The following is a 19,805-nucleotide window of genomic DNA, read 5'->3' as shown; positions in this document are numbered from 1 at the left end:
TAACAGCTTGTACATCTACTATTTTTGAAATTGTTGGAAAAATATAGAAAATGTTTTGAATAATTCCGCATTGTTTTAACATAAATCTTCTATGGGATGGGGGTCCCCGCCCGGCACAAAATATACACAGCTGGGCCTTAAGATGGGGGTCCGTGGCCAAACACATTTGGGGGTCCTTGACATGAAAGGGTTTTGAGAACCACAGCGTTATAAAACACTTGTCAATGTTACTGTCATTGACCACAACACAATCATATAGATTATATGAGTAATATCCTCCTTTAAAGACTCTCAATGTCTTATCATCATGTCTAACTGCACACAGTTACACTTATCTTCCCAGGTAAAATCTTCAGAGGAACAGTATAATCACGATTGCAAATGTATGGAAAGAGTGTGTCAGGGAAAGTGTGTGTGAAGGTGTGTATGTGTGTGTTAGTATCAGGATCAGAGAATGACAGCTTTCCTTCATTCCCGTCCAGCTGGACTCTGATCCTCTGAGGATTCTGCTTCAATGAGAGATCAGTGATTGGCCCTGATGAGGAGTGTGCTGTGTATATACCTTCCTGTGAATCTATATTCCACATTTGACCCCCTCTGTCTCCCTTCCTCTGGTAAGACTCTGTTAACACACCCACGTTCCAGTCTGCATTGTCTCCAACCTCAACATCCCAGCTGTAAGTCCCTGCCATAGCCAAAGAACCCAGGACAAAGCCATAGTGGTCAAACCTCTCTGGGTTGTCAGGAAGCTTCTGTCTTTCTCCATGTCTCACACTGGTCAGATCATCAGACAGGATGTATTCTGGATGGGCAGTGTTGGGGTCCAGAATGACAGGAGTGTAGGAGACAATGTCCTTCATCTTGTTCCAGACTCTGAAGGTCAGGTTGTTCAGGTGTTTGGTCATGTCTATCAGTGATCCTGAGACCAGCTGTGGGTCCTGCAGTGTGAACTGGACTCTTTCCATTGTGGTCTTGTAGTTCTGCAGGAATGAGATGTGTTCAGCTCTCAGCTCCTCCTCTATGGCTCTGATGTTGTTTGAAAGGGTTAATATGTCTCTGTTCAGACCCTCAATCTTCTCCTTTATCATCAGACTCTTCTGCTGTTCTTCCTCCTTCAGTGCAGTGATGCTGGCCTCCTCTTCCTCTTGTAGAAACTGGTGAAGCTTCTTAAACTGTTCCTCAATCTGCCTCTCTGTGTGCTGGGCCTGGACCTTAATGTGTTTTGCTGTTCGGTCACTTTGCCTTTTAACTTGATTAAAGACCTTCAGTTTCTCATATAAAGGCTTCAGTGATTTCTGGACTTCCTCCTTGTGATCCAGAGCAGCTTCATCGATGGGTCTGAAACGGTGGTTGGTGTGTTTTTTAGAATCTCGACACACAAGACACACTGGCTGTTGACATTCCAGACAGAACAGTTTGAGTTTCTCAGCATGCAGACTGCAGATATCCTCAGACCCTGATGAAGTTCTCTTACGTTTTGAAGCTCTCTGTCTCTCCTGTATGAAGGCCTCACACAGGTTCTTCAGAGCCAGGTTACGGGGTAGATGATCTGTTGAATGTATTTCCTTACAAACTGGACATTCATTTATTCTCTTCTCTCTCCACCATTCTTGCAGACAAGCTTTACAGAAGCTGTGGCTACATGACAGGAGAACAGGATCTTTAAAGGTATCACGACACACAGGACAGGAAAAATCCTCTTCTGGAAGAGATGACATGGAAGCCATTTAGTCTCAGAGTGAAAATACACTCTGCTCAATACAGGAAGTCAGTCAGTCAGTGATGGTAACACTTCCTCCTCTAGAATGTTCCCTGAGTCAGCAGCAGGTTCCAGTGGTCTGGGTCAGTATTCCCTCCTGTAGCTGATGTGGAAAGACTGTCCTCCTCACTGGAAGTTGTGTACAAACACACACAGAGGATTAAGAGGTGGTCTACCTAATTTAGAGAAAATAAAGATCACTGGGGATATTTGAATGTGTATGGGTTCATAATGATGAAACATATTGTTAAATTAAAGACGCTACTTTTAAACATATTTTTTATTTCATTCCTCGTCACTATTATTGAGTTATGTAACTGTTTTGTGGGACCAGGGGGGCTGGAGGTAAGGGAAAAAACTAAAACAAAGGTGTACTTTTGACATATAATGACTTTTAGATACATGTGTATATATATATTTATATTTACACATACATGCACCTTCAGACACAAACTATGCCTAATCCTAACCTTAAACTCACACAAACTATGCCTAAACCTAACCTTAAACGCACACAAACTATGCCTAAACCTAACCTTAAACTCACACAAACTATGCCTAAACCTAACCTTAAACTCACATAAACTATGCCCAAACTATTACCTCAAACCAAGCCCATCCAAGGCAGCAAAAGAGGCCTTATGTAAATCTTCCTGATATTTTACTCTTTGACTTAAAGTACCAAAAGTAAAAGTAGTAGTAAAATGTTGGAAAATAGCAGATCTACAAGCTCACAACGCGTTGCGATGCAACGCGTTGTGAGGTTGTAGATCGGCTATTTCCAAATAGCCTAGGTATAAAATAGGGCTGAAGTGGTTAATGTATGTTTTAAAATATGATAATTTATAACTGAAAAGTAACTAGTAACTAAAGTTTTCAAATAATTGTAGTGGAGTAAAGGTACAATATTTGCCTCTGAGATGTAGTGGAGTAGAAGTAAAAGTACTGAAAATTGGAAATACTCCAGCACAGTCAAAATTGTACTTAAGTACAGTACTTGAGTAAATGTAATTACAAGTTACTTCACCCACCACTGGGGTAATCACTGAAAAGCTTCACTCCATGTGTTTTGCCAGTAAATGATTATACTGTATATTGTTTTTCAGAATACCATTGGTTCAGGTTGGTAGTTATTTTATTCATTCCATAGGGGAAATTAAGACGTTACAGCAGCTCTCATAGAGACATCAATAAAAAACATGTTTCACTTAAAATAGGCATCTAAGCATAGTCAACCGTCCTACAATATAATAAAATGACAGACCAAACACTACTAAAGTGTCTGATGGCTTGCATCCCAGGTGTTGTCAGCTTGTACATCTGGTGTATTTGGCAAGTGAGGAGTGTAAATACCAACCTCTGTGTTTACTGTGTTGTCTCAGGTAGGGTTGGGATCCTGTAGGATTTGAACCATTCCCTCTCAACGGTCTGATTCCTTAACGCTTCCCTTTAACCATTCCTAGATTTGAAAATAAAGTATTACAGTATTGCATACCTCTGGGCTACTTGAGGGGGTTCCAAATGGACCCTTACAGGTCTGTAACTCAGAGTGTACAAATGGAACCAAATGGACCTGTAAGGGTCCTTTTGGTTACATTTGTACACTCTCAAGAGTCATAGTGGGCCTTGAAACTAAAAAGTTAGAGTAAAAGTATCAGTACCACAATGTAGAAATACTGTCACATGTAAAAAAGTAAGTAAAAATGCTTTAAAACTTTTACTTGAGTAAAAGTTAAAAAATTAGCAGCAAAATATACTTGCAGTGCTCATTATGCAGAATGTCCCATATCACAAACAAATTGCAGATCGACGAGCTCACAACTCAAAGCGGCACATTGTGAGCTTGTAAATCGGCTATTTTTCAATATCCCAAGTATAAAATAGGTTTTAATTGGTTAATGTATGTATTGTAATAATACGTATAAATAATTAAATATGCAAAGACGGTAGTAAATAAAGTTTTTAAATGACTGCAGTGGAATTAAAAGCATATTTATTCTCCTCTGAGATTTAGAGAAGTAGATGTACTGTATAGAGAACTGAACATGTAAATACTCAAGGTACCTCAACATTGTACTTGGATACAGTACTGAGTAAATTCAGTTACTTGGTTACTCCACCATTGTGTAGGTGTAAAACACAGCAAAACAAGAACAACACTTTATAAAAATGCAATACTGCAGATTCAGAGATTATTACTGGCAGTAAGTCTGTCATAACAACATGACAAAAGTGGATTTTTGTGAAAGCCATTGATTATATACTGACAGGACAAGCATTGTGTTTATTTCTACAGAACTGGGACAACGCTATGGTTTGTTTTCACACTTAGATCAACCTAATGGTTTAATAATTGTCAGGTATCACTCCTTCCAGACAAACACACAACTCAATAGTTATTCATATCATACACTGATAGCTTCACTGTGACTCATTTATACCTAGCCTTGATTTTCAAAATAGTGTTTGTGTAACCAATGCTGCAGCTCATGACACAATAATTACAAAGACCATGTAGCTGTACCAACTGTAGAATGTATTACATGTCCTTGTACAAATATTTTATTAACTCCACTGCGCCCTCTATAAATCTGCTCAATGGTCATTTATATTGACCAGATCTGTAGGGGGCGCAGTGGAGTAAATACAATCATTTCCGTCTGGCGGTACATTTTATTTTCTGCCCCACAAGTGTATTATACAGAGAAGGTGGGGTGCTGAGAGTCTTCCCATCCTGGAATATAGACTTTCAACAACGCAAAACAGTCTTTGTTTCGGTGAGAAGCAAAATAGTTTAGTTCATTTTTACTAAAGACGGAGACCTCTCACGGCAGTGTAATGTTGGTCTATGAGCAGAGCAGCTCACCTGGCAGAGCGTTAGAGAGAACTCACTAACACTGTCTGGGCTAATATTCGTATTATACAATACAACTACTGGCCAAAGTTGAATGATAATAAACGCTAATGTAGTTGTAAAACTTTTAACCATAAATCAAATAATATATTACATATTAGCCTTAGATGAAGACTATCGTAGATGTATTTTATCGATTTTGACATGAATCTTAGCTGAAATGTCACCAGTAAAGCCTGTATTTCTCCAAACATGTCCAGATGCAAAATATAAGGTGTTTACCCGCTTGCCCCAAGTGTTAACTAGGTGTCCGGAGTGTGTGTGTAATGTATTAGTCCATATGTTACAATAAAGAAGTGTTTTAATCCCGTCTGTGGACGATTCTGTAGGAAGTTCCCAATGGACAGAAGTGATGGGGCGCATCCGGTGAAAACCGGAATTACACCCAATGTAAACAGGAAGTAAACGAGGGTTCGGCCACAGACGGGATTAAAACACTCATTTATTGAAAGATATGGACTAATACATTACAAACATGCTCCGTAAACACATTTAACATTTGGGGCAAGCGGGTAAGCACCTTATATGTTGCATTTGTACATGTTTGAAGACATACGGGCTTTGCTGTTGACATTCTAGGAAAGGCTGGGGGGGGGTCGCTAAGACTCGTATATGAAAATGTCAAAATCGATCAAATACATCTACGATAGTCTTGATAAGGCTAATATCATATGACACATTAGATACTGTTAAAGCTATTAAATCAACATGTTCAGTGCTCACCTAACAGAAGAGAGTCTCACAGAAGATACTTTAGAGTCACTTGATATTTCTCTCACAGGCAACAACCATCTGACCCGCGCTTTCCTCTACCAACCTGAGAAGGAACGGCTGTCGTAAAAACGACCGTAAATCAGTACTGTCGTAAAACTTAAAGGGCACCGCACATTGAATGAGAGCATAGAGACTGTAAAAGAATGAGAGTCAATGGAGACAATGACACACCCAAAGTGTGTAGATGATCTATCTGTGCTGTACTGAGTGGGCCATCTGCATTTAAAATGCAAATAAGACAACAATAAGTGTGTGTGTGTGTGTGTGTGTGTGTGTGTGTGTGTGTGTGTGTGTGTGTGTGTGTGTGTGTGTGTGTGTGTGTGTGTGTGTGTGTGTGTGTGTGTGTGTGCGCGCGTGTGTGTGTGTGTGCGTGTGTGAGGAGAGATCATGTAGTATACTCATTATGCAGAATGTCTCATTTCCCAAAAAAACAAATAGCAGATGGACAAGCTCACAACTCGAAGCAACACACTGTGAGCTTATGAATGGGCTATTTTTCAATTGCCCAAGTATAAAATAGGGCTCAATTGGTTAATGTATGTTTTGTAGTAATAAATATAACTACATACATACAGTGGGATTGAAAGCACAATATTCACCTCTGAGATTTAGAGAAGTAGATCTAGCCTACTGTATAGAGAACTGAAAATGTAAATACTCAAGGTACCTCAATATTGTACTTGAATACTAGCCTCATGTAGCCATTCGTCTGGTCCCAGGCTACATACAGTACTTAGTAAATTTAGTTACTCCACTACACTACACTTTATAAAAATGCAATCGTGCAGATTCAGAGATTATTATTGTCAGTAAGTCTGCCATAACAACATGATAAAAGTGGATTTCTGTGAAAGCCATTGATTATATACTGACAGGACAAGCATTGTGTTTATTTCTACAGAACTGGGACAACACTATGGATTGTTTTCACACTTAGATCCAGCCTTGATACAAGACTGTCATATTATGTGACAGTAGACAACACTGTAACACTGCATGTCATGTCTACTATTACCTGCTGTCTACAATAGCATGTCTACAAGAAACATGACCATTCACACTGTTTAACTCACATTGTCCTTGTACAGCTTTATAGGTTGATAATAGTCAATAGTGACATCTAGTGGACATGCAGGGTAAACCTACATGTCCATGTATGTACCTAAACAGTGCATCTAAGTGAGAAAAAGTGAATCTGACTGAATCTATGTTACACCCACAGTTATATTGATATGGGGGCCGTGATTACATGCAAAATACACACTAAAACATGTATATTGTTCTATTCAAATGATATTGAATCGTGTCTCAAAACAGTCTCCCTAAACTGGATATCAGAACATTAACACTTTATATGAGCTGATGTCCATTTGACACTGAACTGTGTGGCTCATAGAATTGTTAATATTACATCCCTGAGTTTAGCTTGAATGTATTTACTTAGCCTTACTGCTCTGAGTTCATAGCTAAATCACCATGGATGGATTCTATATTGTTCCATTATTATATCATAATGTTCTAATGTTTCATTGTTATATCATAATGTTCCATTAACCATCTATGGAGCAGCTCTAGCATGTGTCTCTTGGTGACATCATCACTAGTCTTGTCACTCTGCCTTTCATCTTAAGACAATTAAAACTGATCTGTACAATATAGAAATAAATAATGCCAACTCTTTTAGTAAGTGAACTTTAACAGTAGCAACAGGACATGTTCATATATTTCTGCTGTGTTTTCTGGTAAGTCAGTCAGTTGTTTTAGTCACTTGGTCCTTGACTGGACGTTGTCAACTTTTTCAACAGCTAATAAATGAATTTGAATGGTGACATTATGAAGTTATGCCTGTGGCCAAGTTGACACCAAAGTCTTGTCTGTCACTAGGCAGATCAGAACGTAATATGAATAAGTCACATCTGAATACAGAATGTACTCAAATTATGAATTACTAAATGTGTAACAAAATGTAGGCTATTTATCAAAGTTAAATGCCCTGCATAATCAGTTTGAAAAGTACAAATGTCTTTGTTTGATATAAAAAATAATGTGATGTTACTGACAGTCATTATAGAGGAGGGATAACATCAAGGGAATTAGTTTAATCAAGATATAGTATTTTACAATACAACTTATTTAACCTGGATAGTCCACATATTTGTTGTAAATATTAACTCTTTAGGTAAAATTCAGTGACTCAGACAGGACAACACAGAAACGCTCAGGCAAGAATTCAGAGTTCACAAGATTTAATCCATATTAAATGCGCAGAACAAACAATGCGCATTTAATATGGAACAAAAAGTGAAGACTAATGTAGCTGTCAGGGAACAGGCAGAGAATCACAACCTGATAACTAGTCGCTCTGGAGCTACCTCAATTATAACCGGTAAAGGATGTATTTCTGAGGAAATCCGAAGATATGACTTTGCTGAGCCCTGAAATACCTTTTGTATGTAAAACATGAATGCTTGCACATTAATCAGGCATTTTGCATAATAAGACAAATAGCCATTCTATTAATCTTGCAGTTGGATCCTATCAGAGCCAATGTGCAGTACTTAAAACCCATGAAGAGTAGTGGACAGCAACTGAGTACATTTACTCTTAAATCATTGAACAGTAGTGGACAGTAACTACATCTTAAACCATTGAACAGTAGTGGACAGTAACTAAGTACATTTACTCTTAAACCATTGAACAGTAGTGGACAGTAACTAAGTACATTTACACTTAAACCATTGAACAGTAGTGGACAGTAACTATGTATATTAACTCACACTGGGGTCCGTCCGTGGAGGTCACTGAGGGAGTCCAATTACATTTTGAGAACAGCCATGTGTTTAGGTCAGATTTAAATTTGGTTGGGGAATCATTATGGTTTGTTTCTTGTGACATCTTCAAAGTCATTTTTCTAGGGGATGGGTCCCTGGCACCAGATATTTTAAGATGGGCATTCAGGGCCAAATACACATCAATTTGGGGGTCCTCGACATGAAAAGGTTTGAGAACCAATGCTTTAGGAAACACTTGTTAATGTGACTCTCTGAGAGTGTACAAATGGAACCAAATGGACCCGGGAGGGTCCATTTGGTTCATTTAGTTCATTTGGTCATTGACAACATAATCACATATTCTGCTAAACTGAGTAATATATTATAGATATATTATAGACCCCCTTATAGACTCATCATCATCTCATCATGTCTAACTGCATTGTTCCACAGTTACACTGATCTTCCCAGGTAACATCTTCATAGGGACAGTATTATCATAACTGCTAATGAATGGAAAGAGTGTGTCAGTGAAAGTATGTGTGAAGGTGTGTATGTGTGTGTTAGTATCAGGATCAGAGAATGACAGCTTTCCTTCATTCCAGTCCAGCTGGACTCTGATCCTCTGAGGATTCTGCTTCAGTGAGAGAACAGTGTCTGACCCTGATGAGGAGTGTTCTGTGTATTCACCTTCATCTAACCATATTGCCCAGTATTGACCCCCTCCGGCAGCATTGACTCCCTTCCTCTGGTAAGACTCTGCTAACAGACCCAATTCCCAGTTTGTAATGTCTCCAACCTCAACATCCCAGCTGTGAGTCCCTGAGTTAAAGCCCTCAGAACCCAGGACATAGCCATGGTGGTCAAACCTCTCTGGGTTTTCAGGAAGCTGCTGTTCCTCTCCACCTATCACACTGGTCAGATCATCAGACAGGGTGTATTCTGGATGGGCAGTGTTGGGGTCCAGAATGACAGGAGTGTAGGAGACAATGTCCTTCATCTTGTTCCAGACTCTGAAGGTCAGGTTGCTCAGGTGTTTGGCCACGTCTATCAAAGCCCCTGAGACCAGCTGTGGGTCCTGCAGTGTGAACTGGACTCTTTCCATTGTAGTCTTGTAGTTCTGGAGGAATGAGATGTGTTCAGTTCTCAGCTCCTCCACTATGGCTTTGATGTTGTTTGAAAGGCTTGATATGTCTCTGTTCAGGACCTTAATCTTCTTTTTCATCATCTGACTCTTATGTTGCTCTTCATCCCTCAGTGCAGTGATGCTGGCCTCCTCTTCCTCTTGTAGAAACTGATGAAACGTCTGAAACTGTTCCTTAATCTGCCTCTCTGTGTGTCGGGCCTGGACCTTAATGTGTTTTGCTGTTTGGTTAATGTTCTTTTTAACTTTATTTAAGGCCTCCAGTTTATCCTGTAAAGTCTTCAGTGATTTCTGGACTTCCTCCTCGTGATCCAGAGCAGCTTCATCGATGGGTCTGAAACTGTGGTTGGTGTGTTTTTTTGAATCTCGACACACAAGACACACTGGCTGTTGACATCCCAGACAAAACAGTTTGAGTTTCTCAGCATGCAGACTGCAGATATCCTCAGACCCTGATGAAGTTCTCTTACGTTTTGAAGCTCTCCGTCTCTCCTGTATGAAGGCCTCACACAGCTTCTTCAGAGCCAGGTTACGGGGTAGATTATCTGTTGAATGTATTTCCATACAAACTGGACATTCCTTTATTTCCTTCTGTCTCCACCATTCTTGCAGACAAGCGTTACAGAAGCTGTGGCTACATGACAGTACAACAGGATCTTTAAAGATGTCACGACACACAATACAGGAAAAATCCTCTTCTGGAAGAGATGACATGGAAGCCATTAGTCTCTGAGTGAAGCTACTCTGCTCAATACAGGAAGTCAGTCAGTGATGGTAACACTTCCTCCTCTAGAATGTTCCCTGAAGTTTACTTTCACTGTGAATCGTGGTTGTTGTTAAAGTCCATTCAACTGACAGAGTCAGCAGCAGGTTCCAGTGGTCTGGGTCAGTATTCCCTCCTGTAGCTGATGTGGAAAGACAGTCTGTCCTCCTCACTGGAAGTTGTTTTTGATCTGACGGTCAATCTTATTGTCCCGGGTGAGTCTGTCAGGGGGGGCGGAGCTTTGACACACCACCACAGACCTGTTGCAAAGTACAAACACACACAGAGGATTAAGAGGTGGTCTAAATTTAGAGAAAATAAAGTTCAATTTGAAGGGATCACTGTGATATTTGAATGTGTATGGGTTCATAATGATGAAACATATTGTTAAATTAAAGACGCTACATGGCAAACAACTTGTTTAAACTTATTTTTATTTCATTACTTGTCACTATTCTTGAGTTATGTAACTGTTGTTTTTATATTCCGTTTGTGGGATCAGGGGGGGGCTGGAGGTAAGGGGAAAAAACTAAAACAAAATGTGTACTTTTGACATATAATGGCTTTTAGATACATGTGTACTTGTCAAAATCAAATGTACAAATATATTTATATTTATATTTACACATGCATGCACCTTCAGACACAAACTATGCCTAAACCTAACCTCACAGAAACTATGCCTAAACGTAACCTTAAACTCACAGAAACTATGCCTAAACTATTACCTCAAACCAAGCCCATCCGAGGCAACACTTTGGAAAAAGAGGCCTTATGTAAATCTTCCTGTTTGTTTTACTCTTTAACGAACAGTGTATTCATTTTACATAAAGTGTTGTTCAGGTTCAGATTAGAACATAACTCTCAATGTCTTTTGTGGTTCAATATGACTTGTCAAAACTTGGTAGGCCCACATAGAATGTATAGTCTCATCTGCTTTTTATTCCAATTGACTTTAATTACATGTAACATTATTATTATTATTTTTGTTTAATTGCAACCAAGTATAACTAGTCTTCCACCACTGAACAGACTACAGTGTAGGTAGAATGAGTGTCACTTTAATAACACAGTTACAATTACTGACATTTGAATGGGCTTGTTACTAATTAAATTATGTGCAAATTGCCAACAAATTCAGAAGATTATAAGGTTTATTGTCATATGATATTCTCTTACCTGTAACCAATGTTTCCTCAGAAGGTCCTGTGAAGAAGAGTGCAGCCTGAAAGTTGAACTGAAATAATAGCAGTTGCTTGTCTCTGTGTGTCTCTGTGTTCTGTCTGACTCTGAGCACTGACTGAGCAAGACAGTGTGTGTGTTGTGTTGATGTAGGAGTATAAGTAGTAGCACCTCCCTTTTGTCTTGGAGTGGAGACACACCTCCTCCCACCTCCTCTCAGCTCTCCTCCAATTAACTGCAGTCAGGGCCATTTCAATGTGAAAGGCTCATCACAAAAGCCACATTGATGATGATGATGGGTCATCATCAGACAAACATTTACATACACACGTTTCTTTGTGTCCTCTGCTTCATTAACATGTTGAATGTTTTTCTTTGCCAAAGAAAGCAAACCCAGAGTTGTCAGTATTAATGATTGATGAAGTTCTTAGCTGTGCAATACAATTGTCATTTTAGATTATAAAAAGGTTAGCCGAGTGGTATGTGAATCCAATAACATTTTTATGTATACAAGTTGTTGAACATTACCTTTTTTCCATTTTAGAAAACAGGCAGAATGATTTTGGAACAGTAGCATATTGATGGCAAGTAATTTTCTTACATTCATAATTTATGGCGGTTTTGAAGGAGGGTAGGAAGCCACACTATTTGATGACTGTTGGTAGGACATTCCACATTTTGGTGACATAACAGTAGAATGAATTCATCCGCATGTTTGTGCCGAATTAGTCTCGCGTAGCCAGACCCAACTGAAAATGAAAAACAGCGACCTCTGCTGAATCTGTTCTTGAGAGATTAGTGCCGAATCTGGGGGGAATGAGATCCGTGGAGCTCCCTCTGGTGTTCTCTTTCCTCTACCCTGAGCCATCCCACCCTAGTGAGCAGGGGTTAGGTGAGTCTGATGTGTGTGGGTTTAGTAGTAACCTGCTGATCAGTGTGATCAGTTAGTTGTTATAGGTCTGAAGTTGTGTTTTAATGCCTTTGAGGTGCTAGAGCACCATGAGGTGCATGAAGAGTCATAATGACATTGGATGAGTGCTCCAGCTAGTGTCCTCAGAGCATTCCTACTGACCAACGAGGAGACCCTGCCCAAACATCTAGTTCTTTGGTTGACTTTCTTGATCTGTTGCCATGTTTTCACCAAAAGACTGTTCTCTAAAATGCAACCCAGGTTAAAAGTTTTTTTTCAACCTGCACTTTGTCCTTGTCAGAGACCAGGAGTGCAGAGTCATCCGCGAACAAATACAATTTGCCATATTAAACTGTTTTCCTACTTGTCCTTCCACATGTCATGTAAACAGTGTCTATAAGCTATACGTCTGAACTGGGTGTCTTGAGAATGAGTCTCAATGAGATCACCTGTATAAATAAATGATACATTAATAAAAATACAAATAGTGTATCAGTGGTTCTCATTGTGAGGTTTTAGGACAATCTTCACAATCCATTCACATAAATACTGGAGAATGTACACAATTTCTCTTTATAGTTATCAAAGGAATTCTGGACAGACCGAATCATGCCTAATAAAAAATAGTTCTCTGATTTGGTTTGCAAAATAAAAATCATATACATTTGAATTGTGTGGCCTAATGTAAATCAAACTGAAGGTCCTTGGAATGAGAGAGTACTTAGAGAATGACTGTAGCTCAACAACCCACAGTCTAGATACTAGAATGTGTAAATTGGGGGATACTTGGAGACAATGACACCTCAAGTTTGTATAGATGATCTATAAGACAATACTAATTGTGTGTGTGTGTGTGTGTGTGTGTGTGTGTGTGTGTGTGTGTGTGTGTGTGTGTGTGTGTGTGTGTGTGTTTAACAACACATTTTAACAACACAGATCTTGTATGGGGGTCCCTGGCATAAAATGTTTTCAGATGGGGGTCTTACATTAACTCCCCTCACACCTGTATGCAAATCACATCGTGCACATGATTCTACATTCACTCAAACTGTAAACTCTGACTGGGGAGGCAGTCTAATACAGTAGGTGTGGGGTATTGCTCAGAGTCTAATGATCATTACAATGTCCTGTTAATTAAAAAAGTCACACCCTGTGTGAAGGTAGCGGCGCCTTTGATACATGGTGTCATCGATACGTGTTTATAATGTGTTTATAGCCATGTGTCACGTGAAGCTTGACCAATCACTTTGTTGACGCACCTGACCAATCAGAACGTTGACGCACACAGACAAAGTCAGGTATAGAGCGGCTAGCGCCGCTAAAAATAAATAAAGGTTGTTGTGTACATGGACAATCACAATCTGTTGGAAATATTGTATTTTGATGTGGTGTCATAACACTACACTACATAACATATTGTTGATATGGCACACTGACTATAAAGAAAATGAAAACATGGCACTTCATGTCAAAAAGGTTGCTGACCCCTGCTATACGGTGTCACCACCCAGGTTCTCAAGAAACTACAGTTTGTACAAAACTCTGCTGCCCGCCTGCTCACCAGAACCCGATCCAGGGACCACATCACACAGTCCTCCATGAAGCTCCACTGGCTCCCAGTCAAGCACCGAATAGATTTCAAAATACTAATCACCACCTACAAGGCCCTCAACAACCAGGCTCCCCGCTACCTCTCTGAACTCCTCCAACACCACGCCCCCTCCCGCTCCCTCAGGTCACGAGGGAGCGGGGTGACCTGGGGTGACGGGGCCTTTCTCTGTGGAACTCAGAGGGAACTCACTCCCACCTCACATCAAAGCTGCCCCCACCCTCCCCACGTTTAAAATCCACACTCAAAACCAACCTTTTCAGACTAGTATTCCCTACCTAATCCCTCTTTTTTTACCTTTACTTCTATAGTTTTTAACTTTTTCATATTTTTTTTCCTAATAAGTTTTAATTTATTTTTCCGTTTTGTAAAGCGATGATGAGTACTAAGTAAAGCAATACATTGTAGTATTATCATTATAATGCTAGTCTTCCTTTATGCTTTCATCATTATGATGCAGTACAAAACACAAACACTCTAAATGTTGAAAATGATTGTAATGAAATTAATTATGTATGAAATTATTTATTCAAATACAAAATAACTACACAGCCGTTTTAGTCACAGACGTCATGCCAACACACCCTGCAGTTGAGACTAGACTAGAATCACACATGCATCCACTACCTCACTATAAAAACAACCACGACTTCAGATCATGTTTCTATAGTCAGACTTTAATTAGGAATGTAGTCCCATTACACATCAGAAACAGCATTTAAGAGACTGAATGAAAAGAAACAGCACAGTTCAGAGAGTATGAAGACCCAAAAATTAAAAGACAAAACAACAACTTGACTCACTGTATTTAAACTTTCAGTTGATTATGCCGTTTTCCATCCATGTCCTTCCTTCTCCTTATCTATCCCTTTGAGTGTATGCATCCTTTTCACTACATTTATTCATTCTCTAATTCTTTGTTACCACAGGACAAAGTAAAGTAAATCAGTCATTTTTAGTAAAATAAAGGTAAAAAGTCAGAGTTTTTAAACACATATTGGTGTTGTTTTCCTTGTATAATAGATCAAATGAAAATACAAATAAAAAAGTACAGTATTGGTATATTGGTCTGTTGTGATTTTTTTGTATACCTTGAACCCCAAATAGCAAAATATTAACTCATTGGTCTATTGGTCTGTTGTGATTTTTTTGTATACCTTGAACCCCAAATAGCAAAATATTAATCATCACTAGAAACAATAGGTGTGATCCATAAAAACATGACATCATCACAATATGGATATTTTGATGACATCACAGATCAGAGAACAAAAAGTTTTCATTGTTATCCCGTTAAATATGTATTTAAATTTATCGGGATAACAATGAAAACTAATTTTTACAGGTGTAGCAGGGCTAGGAAAAGCAATGACTACGCCACCCACACATATAGGAGTGAGGGATCCTTTAAACACATTAACCATATACTGTATATGTATAGATATATAGGACTGAACAAGGTAAGGTTCCCCAGGAAGGTACGGGTTCGAAATTAACAGAACCAGAGGCTGATGTATCAAATGTGTCAAGTTTATTCAACAGTTGTTATAAAAATAGTCAGGTTAAAATACAGAATGGAAGAAAGCGGTTAGTGTTAGAGTTCTGCAAAAAGGACTGAACTCAAGAGGCAAAGGGGGCAATAAGGGTATGGGCTTCGGGGCCTCTAAAGTAAATATACAGAAATTAACCAAATCAAATCCAAATAACGCAAAACCAAAATAAAATAAAGTTAATAAGTAACCAAAAGCAAATAAGCAAATCAAAACAAACTACAAATAAGCAAAACCAAAACCAAAACAGTCATGCAATGCTAGCTAATGGCCCAGTATAGCTCAGTCCTCAGTCAACCCTATAGACTGTGATCACGTCGCGTCACCAAAAGTTAGCCACGCCCCCTTTTCCGACGGTCCAGCCCCTTAGGAGGAAAACTGTACATAGAGACGCGCTTAAGACTAGAGAGTGACGGTGGTTTGTGTTTGTAAACATTAACTTCTTTGCCGACTACATAGTGATCAGTACACACTGTACATGTGTGGCTGGTCTATGAGAAAGCTGTTCACATGTCGCAGCTCTCCTCTTCAAGATTGAATACAGTGTGAGGCTAACAATGTATTCAAGAGAAGAGACTAGCATGGCTTGGATCTCAGCTGTACCACACAAAGATTTAACGTTAAACAGCCTGCCCAAATACAGCCGTGTTTGTTCACGTAATTTTATCAAAGGTACATTTTTACCAAAAACATGAAACTGCTATTTTGTCTCTGCTAACTAAAAGTAACTAGGTAATGTAACTAGACTAGGATAGCCTAGGGCGGTCCAGAGTGTTAGTGACTTTTTTCTCTCTCTAACGCTCTGACAGGCGCGCTGCTACTACCGTGTGAGGTCTCCAACTTTAATTAAAAAAATAAACAAAACTAATTCACTATTCACCGAAACAAAGGCAGTTTTGTGTTATTGAAAGTTGTGGTGAGTAGCAAAATAGCTTTGTTTATTTTTATTAAAGTTGGAGACCTCGCACAGTAGTGGAACGTTCGGTCTATGAGCAGAGCAGCGCGGCTGTCAGTGCGTCCTGTCAGTGCATAACATCCTAGTTACATTACCTAGTTACTTTCAGTTAGCAGAGACAATATAGCAGTTTCATATCTCCAACTTTAATAAAAAACAAAACAAAACTATTTCACTATTCACCGAAACAAAGGCAGTTTTGTGTTGTTGAAAGTTTCGGTGAGTAGCAACATAGCGTTTGAGAAAGTGAAGTGAACAAACACGGCTGTACTTGGGCAGGTTCTGTGCATCGTACAGCTGAGATCCAAGCCATACTACATCTATTTGAGCTCCGTGATGTTCCATGCTGGAAAGCTGACAAATTGTACTGCTTTATCTACCCCAACTGAGCAAGTCCTCACCATTGTGAATGTGAGTTTAAAAAACAAACACGGTCGGGTCACTGTTTACAAGCTGTTCATGTACCCTCAACCCTAAGACCAATCATCCCAACATGGCCGCCGCTACCAAAAGACACTTGTTGACGCCCCCTTCAGGATTTTTGGGTACTCTCTATTGCACTCAGTCTAAATAGTATTTATATATATATATATATATATGGCACGGTGGGAAAAACAGTGATTTACAGTTCAGCTCCTACAAAAATCAAATAATAAAACATTAGACCAACCCTCCAACAATTCATCACTTCATTAGGCTCCTATAGCAAGATGACAAAATACAGAAAAATAACAAACATACCCAAATAGTCAATGTATGCTCATGGCTCCAATTGATAAAGGCCTGCACAGCCACAGAGTACTGCTACTCAAAGGACCTGGAGGCTTCTGGAAGTACAGATATATATTAGTATAATTAACAACAGGCCTAATATTGTCAGCCTATCTAAACTCTTATACATATACTATTGTTACAATGAGTTATAAAAACCTTGTCATTTGTTTCAGATTGTCTTACCGAGAATTAGTCTGTACCCCTCATGCCTCCAGGTCTCTCTCACAAACACTCAAACCAGGCTTCTGGCTAGACAGGAGGCCACAAACCTGGCCACCCCTCTTTATGCACTTTCCTTAAAGGGCCAGTGCTACACAGGTTTAAAGAAAAAACCATAGGACGAGAACAGTGGTTCTCAAAATGGGGTCTGGGGGGGGGGGGGGGGGGGGGTTCCAGGGGTATAGTTAACATAGCATCACAATCATTTTAACCACTTTATTATGTTGGCTATCCAAAAATAGCAGATGTACAAGCTCACATCATGTACATCTGCTATTTTTGAAATTGTTGGGAAAATATCTAAAATGTTTTGAATAACTCTGCATTGTTTTAACATAAATCTTCTCTTCTATGAGATGGGGGTCCCTGGCACCAAATATTTTAAGATGGGGGTCCGCGGCCAAATACATTTGGGGGTCCTTGACATGAAAAGGCTTGAGAACCACAGCGTTATAAAACACTTGTCAATGTGACTGTCATTGACCACAACACAATCATATAGATGATATGAGTAATATCCTCCTCTAAAGACTCTCAATGTCTTATCATCATGTCTAACTGCATTGTTCAACAGTTACACTGATCTTCCCAGGTAACATCCTCAGAGGGACAGTATCATCATTAGTGTAAATGTATGGAAAAGGTGTTTCAGTGAACGTGTGTGTGAAGGTGTGTATGTGTGTGTTAGTATCAGGATCAGAGAATGACAGCTTTCCTTCATTCCAGTCCAGCTGGACTCTGATCCTCTGAGGATTCTGCTTCAATGAGAGATCAGTGTCTGACCCTAAGGATTCTGCTCCGTAATTACCATCACTTAACCATATTCCCCAGGATTGACCCCCTCTGTCTCCCTTCCTTTGGTAAGACTTTACACCCACATCCCAGTGTGTATTGTCTCCAACCTCAACATCCCAGCTGTGGGTCCCTGAGTTAAAGCCCTCAGAACCCAGGACATAGCCACAGCTGTCAAACCTCTCTGGATTGTCAGGAAGCTGCTGTTCCTCTCCATCTCTCATGCTGGTCAGATCATCAGACAGGGTGTATGATGGATGGGCAGTGTTGGGGTCCAGAATGACAGGAGTGTAGGAGACAATGTCCTTCATCATGTTCCAGACTCTGAAGGTCAGGTTGCCCAGGTGTTTGGTCATGTCTATCAGTGATCCTGAGACCAGCTGTGGGTCCTGCATTGTGAACTGGACTCTTTCCATTGTGGTCTTGTAGTTCTGCAGGAATGAGATGTGTTCAGCTCCCTGCCCCTCCTTTATGGCTCTGATGTTGTTTGAAAGGGTTAATATGTCTATGTTCAGACCCCCAATCTTCTCCTTCATCATCTGACTCTTCTGCTGTTCTTCATCCCTCAGGGCAGTGATGCTGGCCTCCTCTTCCTCATGTAGAAACTGATGAAGCTTCTTAAACTGTTCCTTAATCTGCCTTTCTGTGTGCCGTGCCTGGACCTTAATGTGTTTTGCTGTTCGGTCACTTTGCTTTTTAACTTGATTAAAGACCTTTAGTTTCTCCTGTAAATACTTCAGTGATTTCTGAACTTCCTCCTTGTGATCCAGAGCAGCTTCATCGATGGGTCTGAAACGATGGTTGGTGTGTTTTTTAGAATCTCGACACACAACACACACTGGCTGTTGACATTCCAGACAGAACAGTTTGAGTTTCTCAGCATGCAGACAGCAGAGATCCTCAGACCCTGATGAAGTTCTCTTACGTTTTGAAGCTCTCCGTCTCTCCTGTATGAAGGCCTCACACAGGTTCTTCAGAGCCAGGTTACGGGGTACATGATCTGTTGAACATATTTCCTTACAAACTGGACATTCCTTTATTTCCTTCTGTCTCCACCATTCTTGCAGACAAGCTTTACAGAAGCTGTGGCTACATGACAGGAGAACAGGATCTTTAAAGATGTCATGACACACAGGACAGGAAAAATCCTCTTCTGGAAGAGATGACATGGAAGCCATTTAGTCTCTGGGTGAAGATACACTCTGCTCAATACAGGAAGTCAGTCAGTGATGGTAACACTTCCTCCTCTAGAATGTTCCCTGAAGTTTACTTTCACTTTGAATCGTGGTTGTTGTTAAAGTCCATTCAGCTGACAGAGTCAGCAGCAGGTTCCAGTGGTCTGGGTCAGTATTCCCTCCTGTAGCTGATGTGGACAGTCTGTCCTCCTCACTGGAAGTTGTGTTTGATCTGACGGTCAATCTTATCGTCCCAGGTGAGTCTGTCAGGGGGCGGAGCTTTGACAGACCTGTTGCAAAGTACAAACACACACAGAAGATTAAGAGGTGGTCTAAATTTAGAGAAAATAAAGTTCAATTTGAAGGGATCACTGTTAATATTTGAATGTGTACATAATGATGAAACATAGTTAAATAAAAAGTATATATATATAAAGACGCTACATTTCATTACTCGTCACTATTCTTGAGTTATGTAACTGTTGTTTTTATATTCTCTGTTTGTGGGACATGG

The 19,805-nt window shown here is 39.8% G+C and overlaps 2 protein-coding genes across 2 annotated transcripts; both read right to left on the bottom strand.

The window, feature by feature from the left end:
- Window positions 1-204: 204 nt before the first annotated feature.
- LOC311063037 (uncharacterized protein) lies at window positions 205-19,294 on the bottom strand (the record flags this gene model as incomplete). The annotated part of the gene is made up of 3 exons (XM_084082252.1): window positions 205-298; window positions 8,632-10,106; window positions 17,903-19,294. 2 exons carry the CDS (start codon window positions 19,292-19,294, stop codon window positions 8,652-8,654), a joined length of 2,847 nt encoding a protein of 948 aa, XP_083938378.1. The 3' UTR covers window positions 205-298; window positions 8,632-8,651.
- Window positions 312-1,727, bottom strand: LOC311063038 (E3 ubiquitin-protein ligase TRIM35-like; the record flags this gene model as incomplete). Its single annotated transcript, XM_084082253.1, has 1 exon — window positions 312-1,727. The coding sequence occupies one exon, from the start codon at window positions 1,725-1,727 to the stop codon at window positions 312-314; it is 1,416 nt and encodes a 471-aa protein (XP_083938379.1).
- Window positions 19,295-19,805: the final 511 nt, after the last annotated feature.

The sequence above is a fragment of the Gymnoscopelus microlampas genome, assembly GCF_963454915.1.
Source record: "Gymnoscopelus microlampas genome assembly, chromosome: 16".
NCBI classification, from domain to species: domain Eukaryota; kingdom Metazoa; phylum Chordata; class Actinopteri; order Myctophiformes; family Myctophidae; genus Gymnoscopelus; species Gymnoscopelus microlampas.
Note: the sequence above shows the minus strand (reverse complement) of the source record. Positions and strands in the feature narration are given on the sequence as shown.